General features: G+C 39.9%; 1 protein-coding gene across 3 annotated transcripts in view; it reads right to left on the reverse strand.

Annotated features, from left to right (window-relative positions):
* The window catches only part of CLMN (calmin), a 100943-nt gene that overhangs the window by 38484 nt on the left and 38948 nt on the right, over nucleotides 1-23511 (reverse strand). For all 3 annotated transcript variants that reach the window (XM_073349564.2, XM_073349562.2, XM_078853379.1), the window contains exon 2: nucleotides 1818-1879. In XM_073349564.2, coding sequence (XP_073205665.1) covers nucleotides 1818-1879 — 62 coding nt within the window. The remainder of the gene's footprint in view (nucleotides 1-1817; nucleotides 1880-23511) is intronic.

Raw genomic sequence — 23511 nt, forward strand, 5'->3', positions numbered from 1 at the left:
CACTCCACGTGCCTGTAACGTTCCTAAGACTTCATGTGCTTGGTATGGCAGAATTAACAGCACCCCGCAGCCTTTTCATGATCTAATTCCTTTTGTAAATTAAAGAACTTTTTCAGAAGCCAGATGCTCAGCAAGCGATTCTGACAGCCTTCAAATTGCAGTTAGTTAAACTCCTAAAGTCTAATTCACAAAGGAATTACACATTTTCTATTTATAATGTGGATTGTTCCCAAAGATCTTTCGGTCAAAACATCACTGCTAATCTTATTCTGTATTTCCAATGAGATTTAAGAAGATCCTTTCATTTCTTCAGTAACATACACTGCAAAACTCTTAAAAAATAATATATTTAGTGACTTATCTGAAAACTCTTTACAAATCACATACCTACACCACCATTGAAATGCAGCCACCTCTGTCAGGAATTGTGGCAGCTGGACCAAAAACTGCACAAAAATACAGCACAATCCCGCACTTCCTGAAGTTTGGCCATTGACTCCAATGGGGGTAGGATTAGCCCCCTCAGATAGACTCTTCAGGGCAAAGACTTAGTTGTGTGTCTTGTGCTGCACTGAGCACATTGTTGCCACATCAGTAATAATAAATTCCTTTTCTGCAACCTTCCCACATTGAGTAGCGCTTACTCCTGAGAGTAGTCTGACTCTCAGTGAGACTACTCAAGTAAGAAACTACTATTTAAATGTGAGTAGGAATTGCAGAATCAGATCCAAAGCACAGTGTGCGTGTCGGGGGGCGGGGAGGGGGGGCGTGAAGAGACACAGAGGAGATTGAGACAAAGGGCTTAATTATGAAAAATACCATGGGGTCTTTAATATCTACAGAGCACAGAAAAGACTTCATTTTAAGGTCTCATCTTACCAACCCTCAAATAATAAAATATGAGGAACTTAAATTATCAACCTGAGATGAAGGGTTAAGCCATGTTCCAAGGAACGCATGTATCTTAAACCTGGCATTTAGAACTCTGATTTGCTAATCCAATTTGAAAAGGACACTGTCAAATTCCTATTTTGTATTTCCCAATGTGATGCCCAGAGCAACCAAACCACACACATTTATTTCTCCGTTATTTCTTTAGATTTAAAAAGACAATAAAAATCTCCCACAAAGAAATTTCCGTGTGCCCGAACGCTAACAATTAATTACATTTAATCACATAATGACCACCCCGCAGCATTAAATAATCATACACATGTAACAAATAAACTCAGTCAGCCAATGAATCAAAGCACCAGAAAAGTGCCTTTTACCCACACAGGAACATGCCCTCAACTTTCCCCACAAAATAAAGAAAAATTTCAACTTTGCTATTTATTTTCTTTTAAAATCAGAATAATCCTGAATTTCCAGAGTCTTTAATCTGACACCTTTTAAACTCTTTTTGCACTGTGTTGTTCTTACATATCAGTATACAGCCAGTTTCCACTTTTCCTTCGCACCACAGATGTGTAATTTTAGCTTTAACTCTTCTTTTGTTGACAACCATTTTCTTTTCCGGAGAATCATTCTTTTCAGGGCTCCAATAAAGTATAACCTAAGGAACCAGTCCCGCAAAAGGAATGTAGTAGGATCAGGCCTATATTTTATAGAGGCACACGCTATCCTAAAGCTCTTTACAGTAATAGCATATATAAATAACACCAGGAGGTACATGAAATCAAGAAATATGCCTGGGTAAGGCAGAAGTTACGTTTTCAGCAAACGGGTGTGTATATATCTTAGCATGGAGATATTTATGGAAGATATATGAACAGTTTTTATTTTTACAAATGGACAAAAGTATTTGTTGGCCTTACCTTCTCCAAATGTAGATTTATCCACCTGGTAAAGGTTCTCTTCTGCACGTTTTCCCTCTCCACTACAAATAAGAAAGTAGGCGATTTATTTTTCAGAAGAGGAAAAATTCACAGCAGTTTCTAATTCATTAAAAAATAATAATCAAACCCCATATAATAAAGAAGTTGTGTGGCCAGTGGATCACACACAGTACTGTGAGTCAGGAAACCTTAGTTTGATTCCTGGCTCTGACATGGGGTATGTCTACACTTTTAGTTGGGGGTGTAATTCCCAGCTCAAGGAGGCATACCTGTGCTAGCTCTGATCCAAATAGCGTGCTAAAAATAGTGTCACTACAGTGGCATGAGGGGCCAGCCGCTGTGAATACAAAGCCATTTGAGACAGTAGGCATGTACATAGGAAAGCTACAGCTCTTAGGGTGACTAGACAGCAAATGTGAAAAATCGGGACGGGGGTGAGGATTAATAGGAGCCTATATAAGAAAAAGACCCAAAAATCAGGACTGTCCCTATAAAATCAGGACATCTGGTCACCCTAACCCCTTTTGCCACTCAGAATGAATCCCATGGACTCGGCATGTGACCCTGGGCAAACCACTTACGCCTACATTTCGAAGCATATGGGTGCAAAACCACATAGACCCAGATTCTAGCAGCTGATTCATAAAGGTAAACCCTTCTGTGTGCACAGAGCTCCATTTCAGTTAATGGGGCTCTGCACAAGCACAGTTCCACTCACACAGATCAACTTGTAGGATAATCAGGACCCAGACACACTCAGGGTGGCATATGCTCCAAGGTGTTTGCATGCGCAATTTGAAAATAGCAGCATAAAAACCTCTCTCTGTCTTCCCATCAATAAAAAGTGTAAGGATAATTATATTTAGATCTATGGATGAAAAACACTACAGCCTATGATGACGATGATATTTTTTTCTATTATTGCCATGATGAGATGTTGCCTGCTGCTGGAAGTACAATGTCAGCCTAAAATGGGTGCAGTGAATATAGGCTGTCTAGACACTTTATATGAGTGACAAATGGGAGTTGTTGACATGGTTCCAAGATGGGGAATATTGCAGTTTCTCTCCATTTTAAGCTTTCATGCCTGGGGTTAAGTGAAAGACTAGCCATTGCTACTTCAGTTATGAGCTAAACGGCTTTAAAAATAAGAATACATGCAACTGCTATGAAGAGGGAATTTTTGGTTTTGGTGAATGAAAGAATTAGAATGAAGCCTTTTCCCCTTTAAATATACTTTAGAGACAGGCTTTTGGCTAAGATCTACTGTAGTATGAGTTTATTATCTGACATTGGGATACTAAATCCTGCATGCAGTGAGAGATGTTCTTGATTACCTAACAAGTGTTTTCCATTTCTAAATACTAGAAGACTAAGTAGTCTGAAGGTTATTAACTTTAAATATTTAAAACCTAAATTAACAACATGAACTAAATCTATTTCCATTAGGATAAAAGCAAATTTTAGTGGCTAAATTTAGCAGGAATAAAGATAAAGAGCCAGCTGGTGTGAATCAGCATAGCACCACTGGCTTCAACTGAGCTATACTAATTGACATCAGCCCTGGGTTTGGCCAAAAACTAACAGTAGTAGTAGAACCTAGCAGCCCGAGCCATGGACCAGGACTCCATTGTGCTCAGCAATGTAGAAACAGAACAAAATGATGGTCCTCGCCCCATCTCATAATTTAAAGTATAAAACCAGAGACAACAGATGGGGGAGTATAAAGAAACAATGAGACAATATCGGTCACCATGATAGGCTATGGTAGGAGTCTCATTATAAAAAGTTTGATTTACACATCTTTTAGGGAAATGTTCACATCTTGATTTATGCCATTGGATAAGACTCCTCTTCCTAACCTCTGAACTATTGTATTTTGCATCGAAATGCCAACTTCCCTCAAAGAATTAATTACTATTTGTATTGTACTAGCACCAACAGGCTCCAATTAGGATTAGTGTCCCATTATGTTAGGCGCTGTATAAGTACTTAGGAAGACACAGTCCTCGCCACAAAAAGAATTTACAACCTAATGTAAAAGGACTCAGCAAATAGTACATTTCCATATTGAACTAAAGGGACAGCATAAAAAAAAAAGTTATACTTTTGCCTGATTTCTATTTACCTACATTTCATTTAACTGAAAGAGATGAAAGAAAATATTTTCATTTCAGACATACCGTTATTCTCAAGTGGTTCTCAGCTTTCACTTAAATTAAGGAAATTTGACAACTTGATAACAAAAATGCCATATTAAAACTAGTTATGCTGTGTTTCAACTTACTTGAAGAGCATATCACAAATGTATTTAAATTATTTTATTTCTTTATGAATAAGAAAATAATAGCTAACCTACCTCCTGGGTAATCATGTCCTGTAGAAGTCTGAATTGTTTTTATTGGTCAGCCTAATTATGGGTTAAGAAATAGCTTCCATAAATCACATTTAAATATTGACCTTTTTGATCATTATAATTCAAGGGTCAGCAACCTCTAATGATACATACATTTGTTTTATTTTGATGTATAGGAATTGAGCTTTCAGTGAATTGTTTCTGTCACTGCCAGCCATTCAAGCCTTTTAAATCAGCTTATTTCTGTAAAAACTGATTTTATGTAGGACTGAATAAAAGAAATTCATTACCCTTTAAGTGCTTTAGAAATCACAAAAAATGCCAAACCAATTATTGTTATTGGCTTTTTTTCCCAAAAAAATATTTCACAAAGTATGTGCACAGATTTTAAACAGCTCCTTACACATGAAACTGAAGGGTCACATTTATGGATTTAGAATATCAAAATACCATTTACTACCTGCAGGTCTCAATATAAAGTAGGGACAATGGCACATGCTTCCAGTGCCTTCCCCGCCTTTTGACAGCTAGTCAAGCACCAGAAATGGCATTATATATGGTCAGGAAAATTAGTCAACCCAGGCTATGTGCTGTCTGTCCTACATAGCGAGGGATGTGTATCTTTTTGGTTTAGAAAAGAACTGGAGATATCAGGAGACTAGATTAGTATTTTTCAATTCTAGTTAGGAAGACAACACTGTCAGAACAGTATTCCAGAATTTCTGCCCCAGGAAGTCCAGAAGCATACAAAAAGTCAGAGATGGGAAAAGGGCAGTTAACATTTTCTAACTCAGAAGAGGTTTCATTTAGGTCAGTTTCTATTTTATCCCAATCAGTTTGGGAGTCACTATTTCTAGGGTAAATAAAAGGTATTCTGCAGGCTGTATGTTACAAATGGGTACCTGCAAAAGTGAGCGTACAGTATGGTATACACCTAATTTAGCTATATAAATCCTGCGATGCATGCAAGTCTGGGTTACACATATACATGCAGGTGTGTGCACACAAATCCAGCTCATACATCAGATGATTTACATACTTAGGCATGCTCATGCTTTTGCCCACAACCATATGAAAATTCAGGACATAATTTCTACAGAGAATAATCAATGGGCACAGAACTGCTACGAGGAAGAACAGTGACCCTGACAGAGACACACTAATCGCCTATGTGATATTCCAGTGCTACAGCGTAGCAGTAATTGGACTGGGAAAAGAATATAACAGCTTATGCAGTCCATATGCTGATCTGGAGAATTAATGGGGGAAAGTTCCATGCAGGTATTTACGGACATGTGCCTTAGCTGTTTTTCTCCTTTAGTTTTGTGGACCTCCCAGTTTTGGTGCAACCTCCCCTCTATGAGCCTTCTTCATTTGTGAGGGTTGTAGAGACTCTATAAACTTTATACAGTTTCCATAAATCAAATGGAATCTTTTTTCTTTGCACCTACCATTGCGTAAAGGTGCAGAAAATCAGCCAAGTCTAAGATTTCTGCCCTGATGTATACAGTTTACTGAAATTGTGCTGGGTTTACTGGGCAACTAGAGAGCAATAACAGCATTATAAAAGAATAATTACACACACCATATGGCCAGCCTGCACACAAATCGAGTGCAAGTGCTGGAAAGGAAGAATGCCTGCTGTGAGGGCTGAATTTAGGGATATAATGTTAGATGGTAGTAAAGCTATAACATTCTGGTTTTGGTTTAACATTTGAGTTTCAGGGGTCAAGCTCAGCTTTGACCTTATCATAAAAGACAAACAAAAATTCAAGATGTGAAACTTTGACCCGCACAAGGCAGTGCTTGTGTTTTCAGAGAGCCAAATCTTGAGTCCTTTCTCAGGCAAGACCTCTATTCACCTCAGTGGGAAATGTGCCCAAATGAGTACTGACAGACAAATGCTGTACTCTAATACCATGTCCCAGTACACAGACTCAGTGCAAATATTATGTGCAATAACTGAAAGGGTAGGAAAGTCCCTAGAGGCTACAGAGAAACAGTGGTGTTATTGTAACCTTGGGAATTCCTCCCTGGCCTACAGCTACATCCTAGAGGATGGCAGGAATTTGATCAGAGATATTAAGTGTATGTTAATTATTTAAAACGTGTTGTATCTCCTGCTACTATGAGCCAGAAAACACATGCTACTATGGTGATATCTGTCAGATTGCCATCTTCCTTTTGCTAAACTGCATTCTGGGGTTTAAATCTTGATTCCAGTAGGAATCAATCAATGCAATTTTTCTGGTTCCCCTTGTCTATTAATGGCAGCGCCCCCATCCCCATCTTCTCCATCTAGGATTCCAGCCTTGAATCTATTCCTGTACTAATGTTTAAGGCCACTACTTTCTCCTCCTTCAAATCCCTCTTCAGAATCCACCTGTGCTGTGATGCCTACAAGAAATTCGCCCACTAATGGTGGCAACTGGAGATAGCTGTTTTGATTTGTTTTAAGTCCTCTTCTGTGTGGTAAAGCCAGCTATAAAACAGTCCTCTGATATATGGTATCAATGAGTTGGGCACATTGATGAGTTGTGAAACATGGAGAAATACCAGACCCTCTGATTTGAGAGCTAAATGCTTTTAGGTGTAATTAAAAATCATATTCTTCTATAAGACTAATTACATGTCCAATTGTAAATTAGGAAGCCCATAGGACCAAGTGAGAAAGTCACTAAGAACAGGACTGATGGCACCAATCAGCCATCAGGTGACAACTACCGATCTGAGCTGTAGCTGAATCAGCAAACTAGAGGTGAAAGGATCCCACTATCAGTCTCCTGCACCACCCACTCCCCCAAGCTCCGCTGAGGTATACTTTCATTTTGTGGATTTTATACTGTTTCACGTGAGAAATAAAATTAAAAATGCAAATGGCTGTGCTAATGAAAGAGGCTTTGCTTTTTTTGGTATAAACAGAGAATACCCTACACAAGGAGGTCTGGTTAAGGGGACTGTGGGAGCTTTAACCTTTAATGGATTTAAGGTAGAGTTGTAACATGTTTTTAATACACTCTAGTTGCATGTATTTAATTTCCTTTGTTTTGTTTTTTTGAATGGCAGCATGACGACCACGGATTGACATCATGTCATGACCTGGCCTTGATTATTTTCACCCTAATGACATATTTTAATATCATATGAACTCTCCATTCAGGTGAGGTAGTCAGGGATGGGGTGATGGCTGTATAAGCATTAAACACAAAGCAACAACACTGAATCCTACTCACCCTCAGTAGCTATTTCTGTTTCTTTGAAACTCTTTTCTTTCCTGTGTTTTGTAATGTCTGTGAGTGACCTTCCAACTAAGACCTGGCTTCAGTAAACTTCCCCTGTGCAGAGCACTCAGCACACCTGACTCCTAACTTGTTACACCCCTTGCAGTTCTAATCTAGGGCTTCTTTCCATGTTTTGTCATCTGGGCAAATGAGGACTAGAAGCAACACTTAAAGTGGTCTGCAAAAAGCATATGTATGGGCGGAATTGATCTTGATCTGGGAGCAGCAGCCTAGGTAAGGCCGTGCTTAAAATCTCAGAGACATGGCTCAATTTTTTAAAAATTTTGTGTCGTGTCTGCAACCCCTTCCCGCACATGTACACACCCCCACACACTTGTGTGTGTGTTGACTCGGATTATTGTTTGTTTAGGTGGTGGTGTCTTACAATGATGCTTTACGGAACTAAAATGCATGTGCAAGAACTATAAGATCGGTGTGGGAAGGATCCATGAAAAAGTAGCTTTTCAGAAAGGATTTAAAGGAAAAGAGAAGGCGGGAACATGGAGAGTGGAAGATTGATAAAAGCTGTACAAGACACCGTGAAAGAAGTTACAAAGGCAAGTGTGGGAGGAGCTGATGAAGAGAGCGATGAAGAAAGATTGGATGGGGGAGGGTAAAGCAGCGACTAGGCCTAGGATTATTACATTTGTTTTCCCTTGTGATCCAATCACATTTGAACTCCATGCTCTTGATCTACAGATTATTGCACTAACACACTGGCACTCTCCACCCCTGGATTGCAGCTGTTATATATAGTCTTTAAAATCGCTGTCAACAACTAACTCACATGACAATATATAGGTAAAGTTCTCCTCTCCAATCTGCTTGGTGGAGTCCAACCCTAATATTCTGCCCTCCTTCAATTTGTAGCTCTCTCATGGACATGAACAGCAGCTCCATATACAGTACGTAGGAGTGCAGATTTGAGCAGCGGAGCCAAAACCCCAGGGAAGAGTTTTATTCAAACTGCCCACAGAATTCATTTTTATAGGCTTCAGAATTCCTGAGAATTGTATTTTTTGTGTGCGTGTTTGAGAACTCACAACCGCTTAAAGCATTAATATCAATTTTCTTTTTGAAATACATCTGGGCTAGAAACTTTCAGCTTGATGAGATTTGGAGCACATGAAATATTAAATCCTTAAAATACAGGTTTATAAAGGAAACATTAACTTCAGCATATAAATGTAGAAACCAATCTCAAATTACCTACTCTGAAATAGTGCCACTGAACTTCCAGATGAAGTCGTTAATTTAATTGTTTGTTGAAAATGACCCACTTACAGGGCTACTTATTAAACTTCTATGGCAGGTGTTGAACATTTGAGGCTCTTTTGTTTCAAGGAAAGTTGCAGAGTTAAAACCTTACTGCAGAAATTCTTAATGCTCAGGCTGGTATTACTGTTGTACAGAGTACAGACACCCAGAGGTCTCACACAACACCAGATTTTCATTATATGACAGGACATTTTTTAGACAGAGTGCAGATTTTGGTTAGGACCGAATTTGCAAATCAGTAATCAAACGTTCTTTTTAGCTGCTGAAGGATGAATCTGAGATTCCCAGACAATTTTACTTCACATTTTTGGGAGTCCTCAGTACATCCGAGGCTCATATCTTCTCACCAGCTCCCATGAAATAGCGCTGCATACGCCTTTGGAGGACAAAGCTAAACTCTTCTACTCCAGGACTCCCCCTGAACTTTTTCTACCTATTCAAAGATATGGGGCCTGATTCTCCTCTCACTTACTCCAGGGTAGATCAGGAGTCATTCAGCTGAAGGCAATGGAATTATGTCAGTCTATATGAATGTTCCATCAGGCCCATGCTGTACAGTCACCAGGGAGAAACTTATTACCCCCAACTTCTGATAGTTAAAACAATGGCACTGGACCCACCTCAGCCTAAACACTTCTATTCTATTGTCCCATGAGGCAATAGGCTTCATTTCACTTTCCCTCCTGTTCACACCTCTATGCCTCCTTGCATGGACATACATTCCAACACCTCTATACCAAACCACCACCTGCTCTTCATTCAGAGCTCACCTAAACTCACTTTCAGTGCTATGAGTTTAAAAAGATTACAAAAACTTCAAGATGTTCACTGTCAACTCTTCAGAGCAGGGACTTGTCTTTAATTTGTTCTGCAAAGCGCAGACCATATTTATGCACTCTGAAAAATATATACAATACCATCATCCCATGGGGGTGGGAAAAAAAATCTTTTCGCTGACCAAGGTTGTAGACACACACTAAAACCTGAAAAGTAATAAGATACTCTCCTGAATATTGTGCATCAGCTCTCTGAGAAGGAACGCAGTGACAACCATGTTAAAAACTGAACAATTGGAGACAAAGAAGCAAAATCAGAGAGGCTAACAGAAGGATAACAAAGACAAAAAGCTGAATATTGAAGTTGCTTGGATTAAATAAAGCATTTTAAAAGAAACTCTGCTCTCTCAATCAAGCATGATATTGCTGGGCTTTCAAATCCCAGACCTTAATAAAAGCAAGCCACAAATTTAAGAAGGAAAAAAGAACTGCTGATTAAAAAAAAATAGGGACATTTCTCTTGACATTAAAAGACAGTTGAGAATTATTCTGCGTGCTTATGTTTGCTACAGCTCTTATCTTAGCAAAACTGATGAAATAGTGACTAGATGCATTTTTATATATAAATACGCACTATAAATGATACAGTTCAATAACATGAGCGAGAGTGTGCGTGTGCCCAGCACATATCTGATATGATTAAAAAAATAAAACTACATTACAGCTTTCTGAGGTGAATTTCAGATGTTAGTACAAAGCCCAGATTTAAACAAATTCTGCTTTTGACCTCTTTTGCCTAGAGCAGTAGCTTCAAGAGACAATGCAAGGTTTATGGGACGCTTGCCAAAGAGGCATAAAATATAGCTAGGTCTTTGCCTTTTGTGTATAGGAATCCTGTGCTCAAGAAACTGCAGTTCTGACTTACTGTGTAGTCAGAAAACAGGTAAAGTACCCACAGGATGGGAGTGATACGGAGTTACTTTTCTGAGCCTGTCAAACAAGCTAAGGTTTCCCTGCCAGAACTATTTTTCACTATGAAAGACAGCAGAAACAAAAAGCATCACCCAGCTTATATATAAGGCAGATAAAAGATTTATGCTACAACTTTGAACCACAACATCCCAACACCAGAGGAAATGTACAGAAATGAAAGGAGCAAGCTAAAGCCAAGTCATAGATGTACACTATTGTAGGTCCAGTATTAAAAGCTGGCTGTCTAAACTCATTAATTGCCTAGGTCCCCGACGTGGAGCTGCCACTGCTAATGTGCTCGGTCAATAAACTTAAGGAAGAGGCTTCAAAGCTATGACTGCACTCCATGATGGCTGAGTCACAAATCACAGTGGGTTCCAATTTTTTTCTCCTGCCTCTTGAACTGAGTTTAATGGCCTCTCTAAACTACTAAACAGTTCAGAGGAAGGAGAAAAAAGCGTGAAGACAAATGAACATTAAAAGCATGTAAAAAGTACATGCAATTCTAAAATAAAAGCTTGAGAGATTTACTGAGATTAGTATTAACTGGAACAAAATCCTGCAGCTTTAGAGAATAAGCAGATGTTTTGTGCATCATGGGTTAAACATGTGATATGAGATAATGGGTTGCAGATCATTACAGAAAGAGAAAAATCAAGTGCTCTAAGACTTGAGCTACAGTCTGATCTGCAATGGGAGAAAGGGCAGGCCAACAGAATCAACAACAATTGCAAGTACCATTTTAAAACTTATGAAACTGTACTGTACACTGGAGTGATATCACTGCAATTACCACCACAAGCTGAACTATAACAGTGGCCCATCATCAGATGTATTCATGCACAGGCTAAAATCTAATGGAACCCAGTGGTTATTCTTTAAAAATCTGCCAGTTTCCTTAAATGACGTGATCTGATTTTTTGCAGTATTCCCAAGCATACATTCAGAGAATACTGCAAATACTAGGATTAGTAGACACTGTAGAAGAAGCTGCATACAATAGAAAAAAGAACAGTTACTTAGTGGACAGAGCATGGAACTGGGGAGTCAGTAATCCCGACTATTATTCTCAGCTGAGCGACTGATTTGTCAGAGGTGACACAGCAAATCATTTATTTTCTCTGGACCTCAACTTATTTTTCTGCAAAATAGATACACTTGTTAGGATATAGATATTCAGGCCGGTCTGTAAAGGCCTGTTCTCTAAGAATTTAGGTGTATTCTTATCACTTAGCTAGTTATAGAGGTATAAAAGAAAGAATCAAAATCACTGTCTGCCGGTGTAAGGGCCTTTTCTTACTGTGACAGTCTGAGGCCCCGTTCTTTGGCTAAGGCCTTTGGCTAGGCAGCAGAGGCAGCCATAAGCTGGGAAGCGACCGGTCACATCCTCACCTTCCAAACTAGTCACACTGAAATAAGGTTTGTGAGAGTACAGAGCAGATGAGCAAATTGATTAACAAATATTGTATTACAAAACGTGAGGCCATTGGCAGAATAAAGGATCATCAAATCACTATTATATGCTATGGAAAATGCAATTTTTGTTTAAATCAAAACATTCTGAAAAAAAGTGTGTCAATTTCAATAACCATTCCCACAGGAAAAATATATTTCTGAAAAAAAAATCAGAGTAAAAATATATTTATTCCATGTGCAGGCTTAGGCACAAAGTACTGCATAAGCAAAGAGGAACAGAGGTAACTGTTGGGAACAAATCATAATTATTTAGGGTTAGGTTTAATTTAAAGAGATGTGTGTCTCAGTCCACAGGCCACTTCAGTTCTTTGGCTGACATGCTAATGCAGGGGTGGCCAACCTGTGGCTCTGGAACCACATGCGGCTCTTCAGAAGTTAGTAAGTGCCTCCTTGTATAGGCACCGACCCTGGGGCTGGAGCTACCAGTGCCAACTTTCCAGTGTGCTGGGGGGTGCTCACTGCTCAACCCCTGGGTCTGCCACAGGCCCTGCCCCCACTCTACCCCTCCCCTGAGCCTGCCATGCCCTTGCTCCTCCCCGACCCCCATCACCTCCTGCACGCCATGAAACAGCTGATCAGGAGGTGTGGGGAGGGAGGGCGAGGCACTGATCAGTGGGGCTACCAGTGGGCAGGGGGGAGCTGATGCAGGGCTACTGATGTATTAGTGGTTTCAGAGTAGCAGCCGTGTTAGTCTGTATTCGCAAAAAGAAAATGAATACTTGTGGCACCTTAGAGGCTAACAAATTTATTTGAGCATGAGCTTTCGTGAGCTACAGCTCACTTCATCGGATGCATTCCTGTGGCAATGTACATTGGTAAATTCTGGCTCCTTCTCAGGCTCAGGTCAGCCACCCCTGTGCTAATGAATGAAGAGAAGTTGAAGAAAACTACTACCAAGGAGACTTTATGCAGAAGTAGGAAAATCAGTGAATTCACAGACAACATTGTGTAGCAGTCTAGAAACAGACATTGTTAGAGAGAGGGGGCAAGGGTTCAGATCTCAGAATACAGCAAAACTCCAAAAGCATGTCATCTGCTGCAAGAAAGGTATATAATCAGTCCCCAGCTGGGCAGAAAGGGAAAGCATGAAAGTATTTAGGGGGAAAACAAATTTAATTTAGGAGTAGATTTAGAATAAATCTATGCTAGTGATAACAGAGGGCGTGACTGTACGAACTTGTAGATCTACCAGTTAAAATATTATTATCAGGCCCCATGAGCCTTCCTCTATGGAAAATAAATACTAGTATCATGATCAGTGCAGACAGCACCTCTACTAATAGGTAGTTCTAGGTCTTTATCTGAGTGTTAAGTTGTCTCGTTTTGCTATGCTGTAGACTTGGTTCAGGGGTAGAAGGCTAGGAAGAAGTTCACTCCTTCCTTTGGGTGCTGGACTTATTTCTTGCAGTGTTCCATAAATCTCTGTGGTTCTATAATGACTTATTACAACTGGTGGCAGCAGCTTCAAGATGTAAAAAGCCCTTTTTCCTGAGAAGTTTACTGGTCACGCTGATGAGACTGAAATCAGTGTGTACTTGGCAGACTTTGAGCTGTTGCTCTCTGTGACCGAGTTGTCTGGAGAGAAAGCAGCACAGTACCGAATAGTGTTTTTGGAGTATAATGCCAAAGCCTTTTTCCAGTAGCTTCCCAACCCAATGTGGACCATGGATTTTACAAAGAGGGGCCCATGCTCAGTGTCAAACCATGAGAGAATCCTTTGTAAAAAGTAAGTTTATCAACAATTTAACAGAGGAACTTTGAGTATTATTATAATAATCTGAGAGCATTAGGATACAAGGGGCCATGCTACCAGTTAAACCGTATACCCAACTGAATGCAGAAGTTACATGGGTAAAATGTGAACAGAATATAGTTCATAAAAAATATAGTTACATTTTAGTGCAGTGCTAAAGACTAAAAAGAGATCTAATTAAGTCTTTCTCAATGCAAATGCGACCTACAGAAGAGGTAGCTGATCTTTGCCAAAAGCCAAAACCAAACCCAAAGCACGCTCATTCAGATTTTGGACAAGAACAGTTAAGGCTTCAGACTCAGCAGCAAGCTGTACCTAAAAATCTGAGGTATGGTCCCGGGAAATTCAGAAACGTCTTATTTAAGTTAAAACAGAGGTTTTTTAATGAGTTAAATATGAAAATGAATAATCCAGATATTACTGGTATTATGTTGATGTTAAACTGCATTTGCATCATGATGTCATAGACTAAGGTCAGAAGAGATTATTGTGATCTAGTCTGACCTTCTGTATAACCAGTATCCATAGACCTTACCCAAAAAGATTCCTAGAGTGGATCTTTTAGAAAAAGATCTCTTGATTTAAAAATTGTCAGTGATGGAGAATCCACCATGATAACTTGCTCTAATGGTTAATTACTCAGTGTTAAAAATTTATGCCTTATTTGCAGTCTGAATTTGTCTAGTTTCAACTTCTAGCCACTGGATTGTGTTAAACCTTTCTCTGCCAGACTAATGAGCCCATTAGTAAATATTTGTTGCCCCATATAGTTACTTACTGACTGTAATCAAGTCACCCATTAACCTTCTCTTTCAAAGAGCTCAATATATTGAGCTCTTTGAGTCTATCCTTTAATCATTCTTGTGGCTCCTCTCTGAACCCTCTCCAATTTAATCAGCATCCTTCTTGAATTGTGCACATCAATACCAACATGGTATTCCAGCAGCAGTCTCACCAATGCCATATACAGTTGTAAAAGAATTTCTCTATCCCTATTCAAGATTCCCCTGTTTATGCATCCTAGAATGGCATTAGCTCTTTGGCCACAGAGTCACATTGGGAGCTCATGTCATCTGAGTATCCACCACAACTCCCAAACCTTTTTCAGAGTCTTCCATCCTGTAAGTATAGCCTACATTCTTTGTTCCCAGATGTATAGATGTACGTTTAGCCATATTAAAATGTATATTGTTTGCTTATGCCCACTTTACAAATCTATCCTCTTAATTATTTACAAATCCCACAAATTGTGTCATCTGCAAACTTTATCAGTGATGATTTTAGGTTTTCTTCCAGATCATTGATAAAAATATTAAATACCATAGGGCCAAGAACCAATCCTTGTGAGACCCCACTTGATGACAATTCCCCATTTACAGTTACATTTGGAGACCTATTAGTTAACCAGTTTAATCCATTTAATGTGTATCATGTTGGTTTTACATCATTGAAGTTTTTTTTTTAAATCAGATCATGCTGTATAAATCGAATACGTTACAGAAATCCAAGTATGTTACATCAACACTATCATCTTTATCAACTAAACTTGTAATCTTATAAAAATATATATCAAGTTAATTTGACAGGATCAATTTTCAATAAACCCATATTGATTTGCATTAATTACACTACCCCCTTTTGTTCTTTATTACTAGAGTCCTGTAACATCTGCTCCATTATCTCGCCTAGGATTAATGTCAGGCTGACAGGCCTACAATTACCTGTGTCATCCCATTTCCCTTTTTAAAAATTGGAAAAGCATTAGCTTTCTTCCAGTCTTCAGGAACTGCCCCAGTTTTCCAAGACTTACTGAAAAAATCAACATTAAATAGGCTAGTGACCTCCTCAGCCAGCTCTTTTAAAACTTTTGGATGCAAGTTATGTGGACCTGCTGATTTTAAAAATGTCTAGTGTTAGCAGCTTCTGTTTAACATCCTCCTGAGATACTAACGGAATGGAAAGAGTGTTATCAGATAATGAGACTTCATCCCAAATATTGGACAGAAATATTTATTGACTATTGCTGCCTTTTCTGCATTATTATTGATAATTCTAACATTTCCATATAGTAATGGATCAATACCACTGTATGGAGTATTTTTGTTCGTAATGTACAAAAAAAAAACCAACACCCCTTCCCCCCCCCCCAAACCTTCTTATTGTCCTTAATGCTACTGGCCATAGATTATGCCTTGTGCCCCTTGGTTTCCCTTATCAATTTTCTACAATTCTTAACTTCTGATTTAAATTCATTAGTCTCAACTTCACCTTTCTTACATTTGTTTATTTATTTTTGACACCTGCCTTCACTTCCTCTCTTATCCAGACTGTGCTGGTTTAAATGACTGACATATATACATACATTAAAAAAAAAAAATGTCAGTCTTCTTCCTCAGTTGTGGGAGTGTGGCAACTAGTAAGGTACTCTTAAATGATTCCCAATCATCATTCATATTTTTCTGATTAAATTTTTCCTCCAAGCTGATGTGTCATAATTGTTTTCATCTTTGTGAAACTGGCCCTTTTAAAGCACTAAGTTTTTATTTTATTAAATGTCTGGACCTTATTCTGATCACACTTTGTAAACGTGATCAAGTCATGATCACTTATTCCTGAGCTAACATTAACTTTTATTTCTGTTATCAGTTCCTCTGTTAGGACAAGGCCGTATACAAAATTCCCTCATATTGGCTGCAACTCTTTTTGTGTTAAAAAATTGTTATCTATAATGTTTAGAAATTCCAAGGATGTTTTAGTACTGGCAGCATTAGATCTCCAGCATGTGTCACTCAAATTGACCTCACCCATGATCACACAGTATTTTCCCCCTACACATTAGAGACAGGTCTGTAAGGAGGTGGTCATCCTATTACATAGTGTGATTTGGTGGTCTGTAGCAGACACCAACTAATACCCCATCTTGCGCTTTGTTTGTTAGGACATTGATCCATAAGCATTCAGGATTATTTTCTTCCAAGTTATCAGTGACTTGGAAACAGGTAATGCCATTTTTTAACATGGCGCACCACTCCCTCTCTCCTTTCACTCACACAGACCTTCCTAAATAGTTTATAAACATTGACTTTAACATTCCCGTTGAGTGAATCATCTCATCAGGTTTCAGTAATACCAACTAGATCAAATGTATGCTCATAAATGAGCAATTCTCTTGTTTGTTAACCAGGCTCCTAGAATGCCCCAAGGGTCGAGTGCCCCAAGGGTCGGTCCTGGGGCCGGTTTTGTTCAATATCTTCATAAATGATCTGGAGGATGGTGTGGATTGCACTCTCAGCAAATTTGCGGATGATACTAAACTGGGAGGAGTGGTAGATACGCTGGAGGGGAGGGATAGGATACAGAAGGACCTAGACAAATTGGAGGATTGGGCCAAAAGAAATCTGATGAGGTTCAATAAGGATAAGTGCAGGGTCCTGCACTTAGGACGGAAGAATCCAATGCACCGCTACAGACTAGGGGCCGAATGGCTAGGCAGCAGTTCTGCGGAAAAGGACCTAGGGGTGACAGTGGATGAGAAGCTGGATATGAGTCAGCAGTGTGCCCTTGTTGCCAAGAAGGCCAATGGCATTTTGGGATGTATAAGTAGGGGCATAGCGAGCAGATCGAGGGACGTGATCGTTCCCCTCTATTCGACATTGGTGAGGCCTCATCTGGAGTACTGTGTCCAGTTTTGGGCCCCACACTACAAGAAGGATGTGGATAAATTGGAGAGAGTCCAGCGAAGGGCAACAAAAATGATTAGGGGTCTGGAACACATGAGTTATGAGGAGAGGCTGAGGGAGCTGAGATTGTTTAGCCTGCAGAAGAGAAGAATGAGGGGGGATTTGATAGCTGCTTTCAACTACCTGAAAGGGGGTTCCAAAGAGGTTGGCTCTAGACTGTTCTCAATGGTAGCAGATGACAGAACGAGGAGTAATGGTCTCAAGTTGCAGTGGGGGAGGTTTAGATTGGATATTAGGAAAAACTTTTTCACTAAGAGGGTGGTGAAACACTGGAATGCGTTACCTAGGGAGGTGGTAGAATCTCCTTCCTTAGAGGTTTTTAAGGTCAGGCTTGACAAAGCCCTGGCTGGGATGATTTAACTGGGAATTGGTCCTGCTTCGAGCAGGGGGTTGGACTAGATGACCTTCTGGGGTCCCTTCCAACCCTGATATTCTATGATTCTAATTAGTATATAGGAAATTCAAGCATTTCATGCCCTTTGGTTCCTTGATTGATTTTGTTCTCAACATCTCGATTTTGTGGTAAATGAGTACTCATATTGTCCCCCCTTTTAACCCTCCCCTTTTGCTAGTAGTTTTATCCCCGACTGACTACTCTAGTCAGTCTGTCCACAAGGAGATTGGTCCCTCTTCTACTGAGGTGGAGGCCATCCAAACTATACAGCTCCCTCTCCCCATAGGAGAGGTGGGCCAATGTTCCACAAAACCAAAGCCCTACATCCTATGCCACTTACCTACTCAGTGACTCACTTCCAGAATCTTCTGCATTCCTTTGGTCATGGGATGGGACAGATCTCAGAGAAGATCACTTGGACATTATTCTTCTTCTCCATGATTCCGAGTTCCCTGAATTCATCTAGTATCTGAGATAGCACTAATGACACTGTGTTATGGGATGATATGAACCATCACCAATGGATCCTGGCCTGTAGACTTCAGAAGTCTATCCAATCCTAGACAGACATCTGGAGTTTTGGCTCCAGAACGGCAGCACACTGTCCTGTTGTCCACCTTTCCCTGGCAGGATGTTCTTTTGGTTCTTCCGAGTACTGAATCTCCCACAAGGGTCTGACTTCCTTGGATAGTTAGAGAACTCTTTTCAAAGGTAAGCTTGATTTTCTTACACGTTAGACCAAGCTGCCATCCATGTGTGTGTCCTGTACATCTCTCCATTCCCTTGGACCTGGTGGATCTTGAAAGGCCTCTTCCATAGTTTCCACATTGAGGACCTGGTATTGATTTGAAAGGTCTAGAGCTGTGTGGAATTCCTCCTGTTTCTCTTCTTTCTGGTGGCCATAGTCTACCTATCCTCATCTGTCTCCAACCATGAAGAATGTTGCCATGACCTCTTTCCTCTAGTGGTTATAAACTGCTAGGCCTTCTCTTTGACTCCCCCTCTCTCCCCAGTTCCCTTGTGGCCGGCTCCATTCTTCCTGAGACCTGGGGTACTGGTGTTTCCTGAATCTGGTTGTCTAAGAACTCCTCCAGTTCTCTTATTAGAGTCTTAACTTGCCCCTCTAATCCAAGAATCTTTTCCTCCAACAGTCACCAACTTGCACTTCATGCACAGAAAATCCTTTCTGTCCTCATGCAGGAAAGAAAGCATGGCACATCCATTGCAGGTCACCACCACTGTTCTGTCACAGGCCATCTTATCACATATAGTGCTGAACCAGGAAGGAAAGCTTCTCATACTCCTTCTGTTAACTCCCTCTGTTCACAGCTCTCAAGTTCACCTAGCAAGTGATTTTTTATATTAAGTCTTCCTTGCTTAGCTCAGTTCTGCTCTGCCCCTCACCACCAGAGAGGTGATTAATCACTCAGAAACTTCAAACAGCTGATCAAAGCTCTAAGAGCTAGAGCCTTATAGTCTTTAGAAAAGTACTAATCAAAGTTCTAAGAGCTTACTTAGGGGCCCATGACCTGGCTACATAGTCTGTACCCAGAGAACAAACAAACAAACAACCCACAGATGGGCCAAACACACCACTCACCAAGTCCTGCTACCTCAAAACACAGTCTGGAGCTACTCCCTCCTGTTCACTACCTTTGTTCACTGCTCTTGAGTTCATCTAGCAAGTGACTTTTTATACCACGTCTTCCCTGCTTTGCTTAGCTCAGCTCTGCCTCTTAACACCAGGGAGTGATTAACCACTCAGAGACTTCAAACAGCTGGGCTGACGAAAGCTCCAAGGCATAGAATCTCGTGACCTTTAGCCAGGCACTGATCAAAGCTCTAATGTCCCCACATTCAATGCAAAACTGCATTGCACAAGTCATAGATTCATAGATATTTAGGTTAGAAGGGACCATTATGATCATCTAGTCTGACCTCCTGCACAACGCAGGCCACAGAATTTCACCCACCACTCCTACAAAAAAAACCTCACACCTATATCTGTGCTATTGAAGTCCTCAAATCGAAGTTTAAAGACTTCAAGGAGCAGAGAATCCTCCAGCAAGTGACCCAGGCCCCATGCTACAGAGGAAGGCGAAAAACCTCCAGGGCCTCTTCCAATCTGATGTGGAGGAAAATTCCTTCCCGACCCCAAATATGGCGATCAGCTAAACCCTGAGCATATGGGCAAGATTCATCAGCCAGATACTACAGAAAATTCTTTCCTGGGTAACTCGGATCTCACCCCATCTAATAGCCCATCACAGGCCATTGGGCCTATTTATGAATATTTAATTACCATTTAATTAAGTCATCAAGCAACTGAAGGTTTTGGCAGCTGCAGTGTTGTCTACTCAGGATTTTACAGCAAGTCTTATAATATTTAATGTTTTTCTTAAAATCCCAGCTCCTGAAATCATATAATTGCATGAGAATCTCAGTTTTCCTTTGTGCGTGGGGGGCTGGGGGTTGTTTGTTCAAAGTAATGATTGCAGAGAAAAGATTGAAACTGTGATGCAAATGCACCATAAAATATTCAAAAACCAGAAAGCCAATTTAAAAATGAATTATGGGGGTTTAAAAAAATCACGATGATGTTTAATCCAATCTCAGGATGTTTGGGTCCCATCTCATGATTTTTAAATGCTTTGTGTTGAAAATAGTGCAGCTCGGAGGGGCTTTTGATAGGGATTGTCTGACAGCCCATTTTCTAGATGTTTCTATTAAACTGCTCACCAGCGAAGTATTAACAAGTAAATTACCTTCCAGCTTTCTCAGTTAGTGACCCAGTTAGATTAATGTGGGTGTGGGGGTAGGGTTTGCACCTTTTTACAGCGACTGTTTCAGACCATGTCTGTAGCAGACAAGCGTAGGATCAGAAGATCACTGTCTACAGCTGACTCAATACAGCATCAGTTAACCTTGAAAACATCAACCCAGTGTAATCTTCACAATAATGTAGGCATTTTTTTGTTTTTAAATAAAGGTTTAGGGTTTGTTGTGAGAGTTAATCCAGAATAACACATGAGAGTTAATCCAGAATAAAGTAGGATGCAAATTTAAAGCAGACTAACTATTCCTGATTAATTACATGTGTGGATGCTCTTATTCTGGAATTATTATTAGTTGTATTATCACAGGCCTAGGAGCCTTAGTCCTGGGCTCTATTGTGCTAGGTGCTGTACAAACAGAACTAAAAGACTGTTTTTGTCCCAAAGTGTTTACAGTCTGGCCTCAGTATAACACAAGACAACAGATAGGCAAAGACAGAGCGGGGAATACAGGAAACACTGAGACAGTGTTGATCAGCAGATAAACAATGGCCTCAGCACACCAGGAGCCTAACTATGGAGAGTTTTTTGTCTCTGAAGTTTGCAGTGGAACATCCTCTTCTCTTTTAGTTAAAGGTAATGGTTTTGGGGTTAAAGCACTGGACTGGGGCTCAGAATATCTAGTTTTGATTCATAGCTGTGCTACAGATTCCCTGGGTGACCTCAGGCAAGTCACATGGTCTCTCTGTGCTTCTGTTTCCCCATCTTTACCAGGGGGATAATTCGTGTCACTCATGCATGTCGTGAGATTAAATCCACAAATACTTGGAAGGCACTCAATCAGACCTTGCAGTGACAACTCTGGCTTGATTCTGATGCCAGCAAAATTGATAGAAGCAAGGCTATAATCCATATGATGGTTGTTTCTGTGATATATCTGGTGTTGCTTCTGTGATAATCATCACTACTTCTCCACATTATTGCAACGTCTCTCAAAACCTTGACCTAGTAAGACTTGGGGAATGCACTCTGCATTCCTTGACTATCTTTTAAAAAAATAATTACATACAATTTTGGCTGCCCTACCACTGCACAGTGCTTTAGCAGTAAATGGCTGCAATACCCTTTCCCCCTGTATATACTGCAAGAAATAGATCAAGCTTAAATATTAGACAGACAAAAATTCTTAAAATGAACTCTAAAAACAGACCATTCTTCCCTTTCACATGAGTAAATATTTGCAGACAGATCATCACAGAAGCTGGGTGGGAATTTTTGTTCCCATATAGGATTGTGCAACTTTGGAAAAATGCGAAACTTCTCACATTTGTACATTTCGGTGGTGTTTTTCTTTTTAGTTAATTTCTCCATTAATAAGAATGACTGCAATTTAGCTGCAATAATGACTTTGAAAATATGCCCCATTTGCTTCAATTTATTTCCACAGCTGCATAGTCACTTTATTTTAACTTTTTTTGTTTTTTAAGTGGATTTGCTTTGTCTTTGCCTCCCATTTAATGAAGAGATGAGTTTACTGAAAACTGCCTTTCCAGTTTCACTGGATTAGTAAAATAAAGCCTAATTTGATTGAAAAATAACTTCACCCCATGTTGCTTTACTGCCAATCAAATCACACCATTGCCTACAGCTGTGCTTGGCCACAAGACCCATTGGTTTCACTCATTTGTTTGTTTTCAAATGGTCAGCAATAGCAATCCAGTCATATCCTCACACACACACACACACACACACACACACGCGCGCGCAATTCAGTGCTGAGCAGAGTGTTCAATTCAAGGTAAGTAAGAACTATCAAACTGGAGACTAAGCCTTCAGAGAGAGATTCTTGCTAGCCTTGGTTTACTGTGGGTCAGTGACTGTAGCTTAGAAAATTCTGGACCAATAAAAAATAATGCAATCATTCACTAAGCGATATACACAGATGCCAGATCATTTTTATCCATGCTTTATAATGTGGCAAAAGCCTGCCAGAAAATCCCAGGAAACAGGATTTGATGCTATGATACTACAAGGTGTTGAATATCCTCAGCTTCTACTGATATCCCAGACTGCACTCAGCTGCTTGGAGAGTTTGGCCGAGAGAGAGCATACATGTGCACAAGGGCAGGCCTTTTTCTTTGATAAGTCCCACAAGTAGAGGTAGGGCCAAATCCTGTTCCACTCCCTCACTTGAGTGGTTAAAGCAAACAGTTATGGCCCATAGTCATTTCCCTTGCAGACAGGACCACAGTGCCGAATCAATTTGTTTGACATCTAACTACAAGGTTTAAAAGATGGTTTTGGATGCTTGTGGGGTTTTTTTGTTTTTTGTTTTGGTCAAGTCCAAAGAGTACCTTTTAAAAAAACACCATCTGTGCACACAGACTGTCACATTAAACCAGTAACATATAAAAGGTTTTCAGCTCTCCTTTAAAAATGTAGTTTAATTCAAACAAAACAAATATAGACCCTCCCTACCTCTTCCTACTTGAACTGATGTCCTAAAAATGGAGAGCCTAGGTGCAGACTTTAATAGATACAGGATCTACCTAGCACAATTGTTTGTGTGAGAAAGCCACTGCTCCATTGATTTCTGCTGCTGTTGGCAACTGCCATCACACTGCATAATTTATTTAAAGTCTAGTAAATCGTGGCATTTATATCACTTCAAAACCATCAAAAAAATACAATCCCACACCCTTATATGAGTGTTTGTAAATGTCTTTTTCTTATCAATGACTGAAAAGAAGAACCTGGAATTAGTGAATAAGAACATTACAACTGACTAGATAATTATAGTATTCCTTACAAATGCACAGTATTAGCAATTTTAACAAATATTTATTGCTGAAGACCATCATCTCTACTCACTT

This window comes from Lepidochelys kempii, chromosome 6 (genome assembly GCF_965140285.1).
Source record: "Lepidochelys kempii isolate rLepKem1 chromosome 6, rLepKem1.hap1, whole genome shotgun sequence".
NCBI classification, from domain to species: Eukaryota; Metazoa; Chordata; order Testudines; family Cheloniidae; genus Lepidochelys; species Lepidochelys kempii.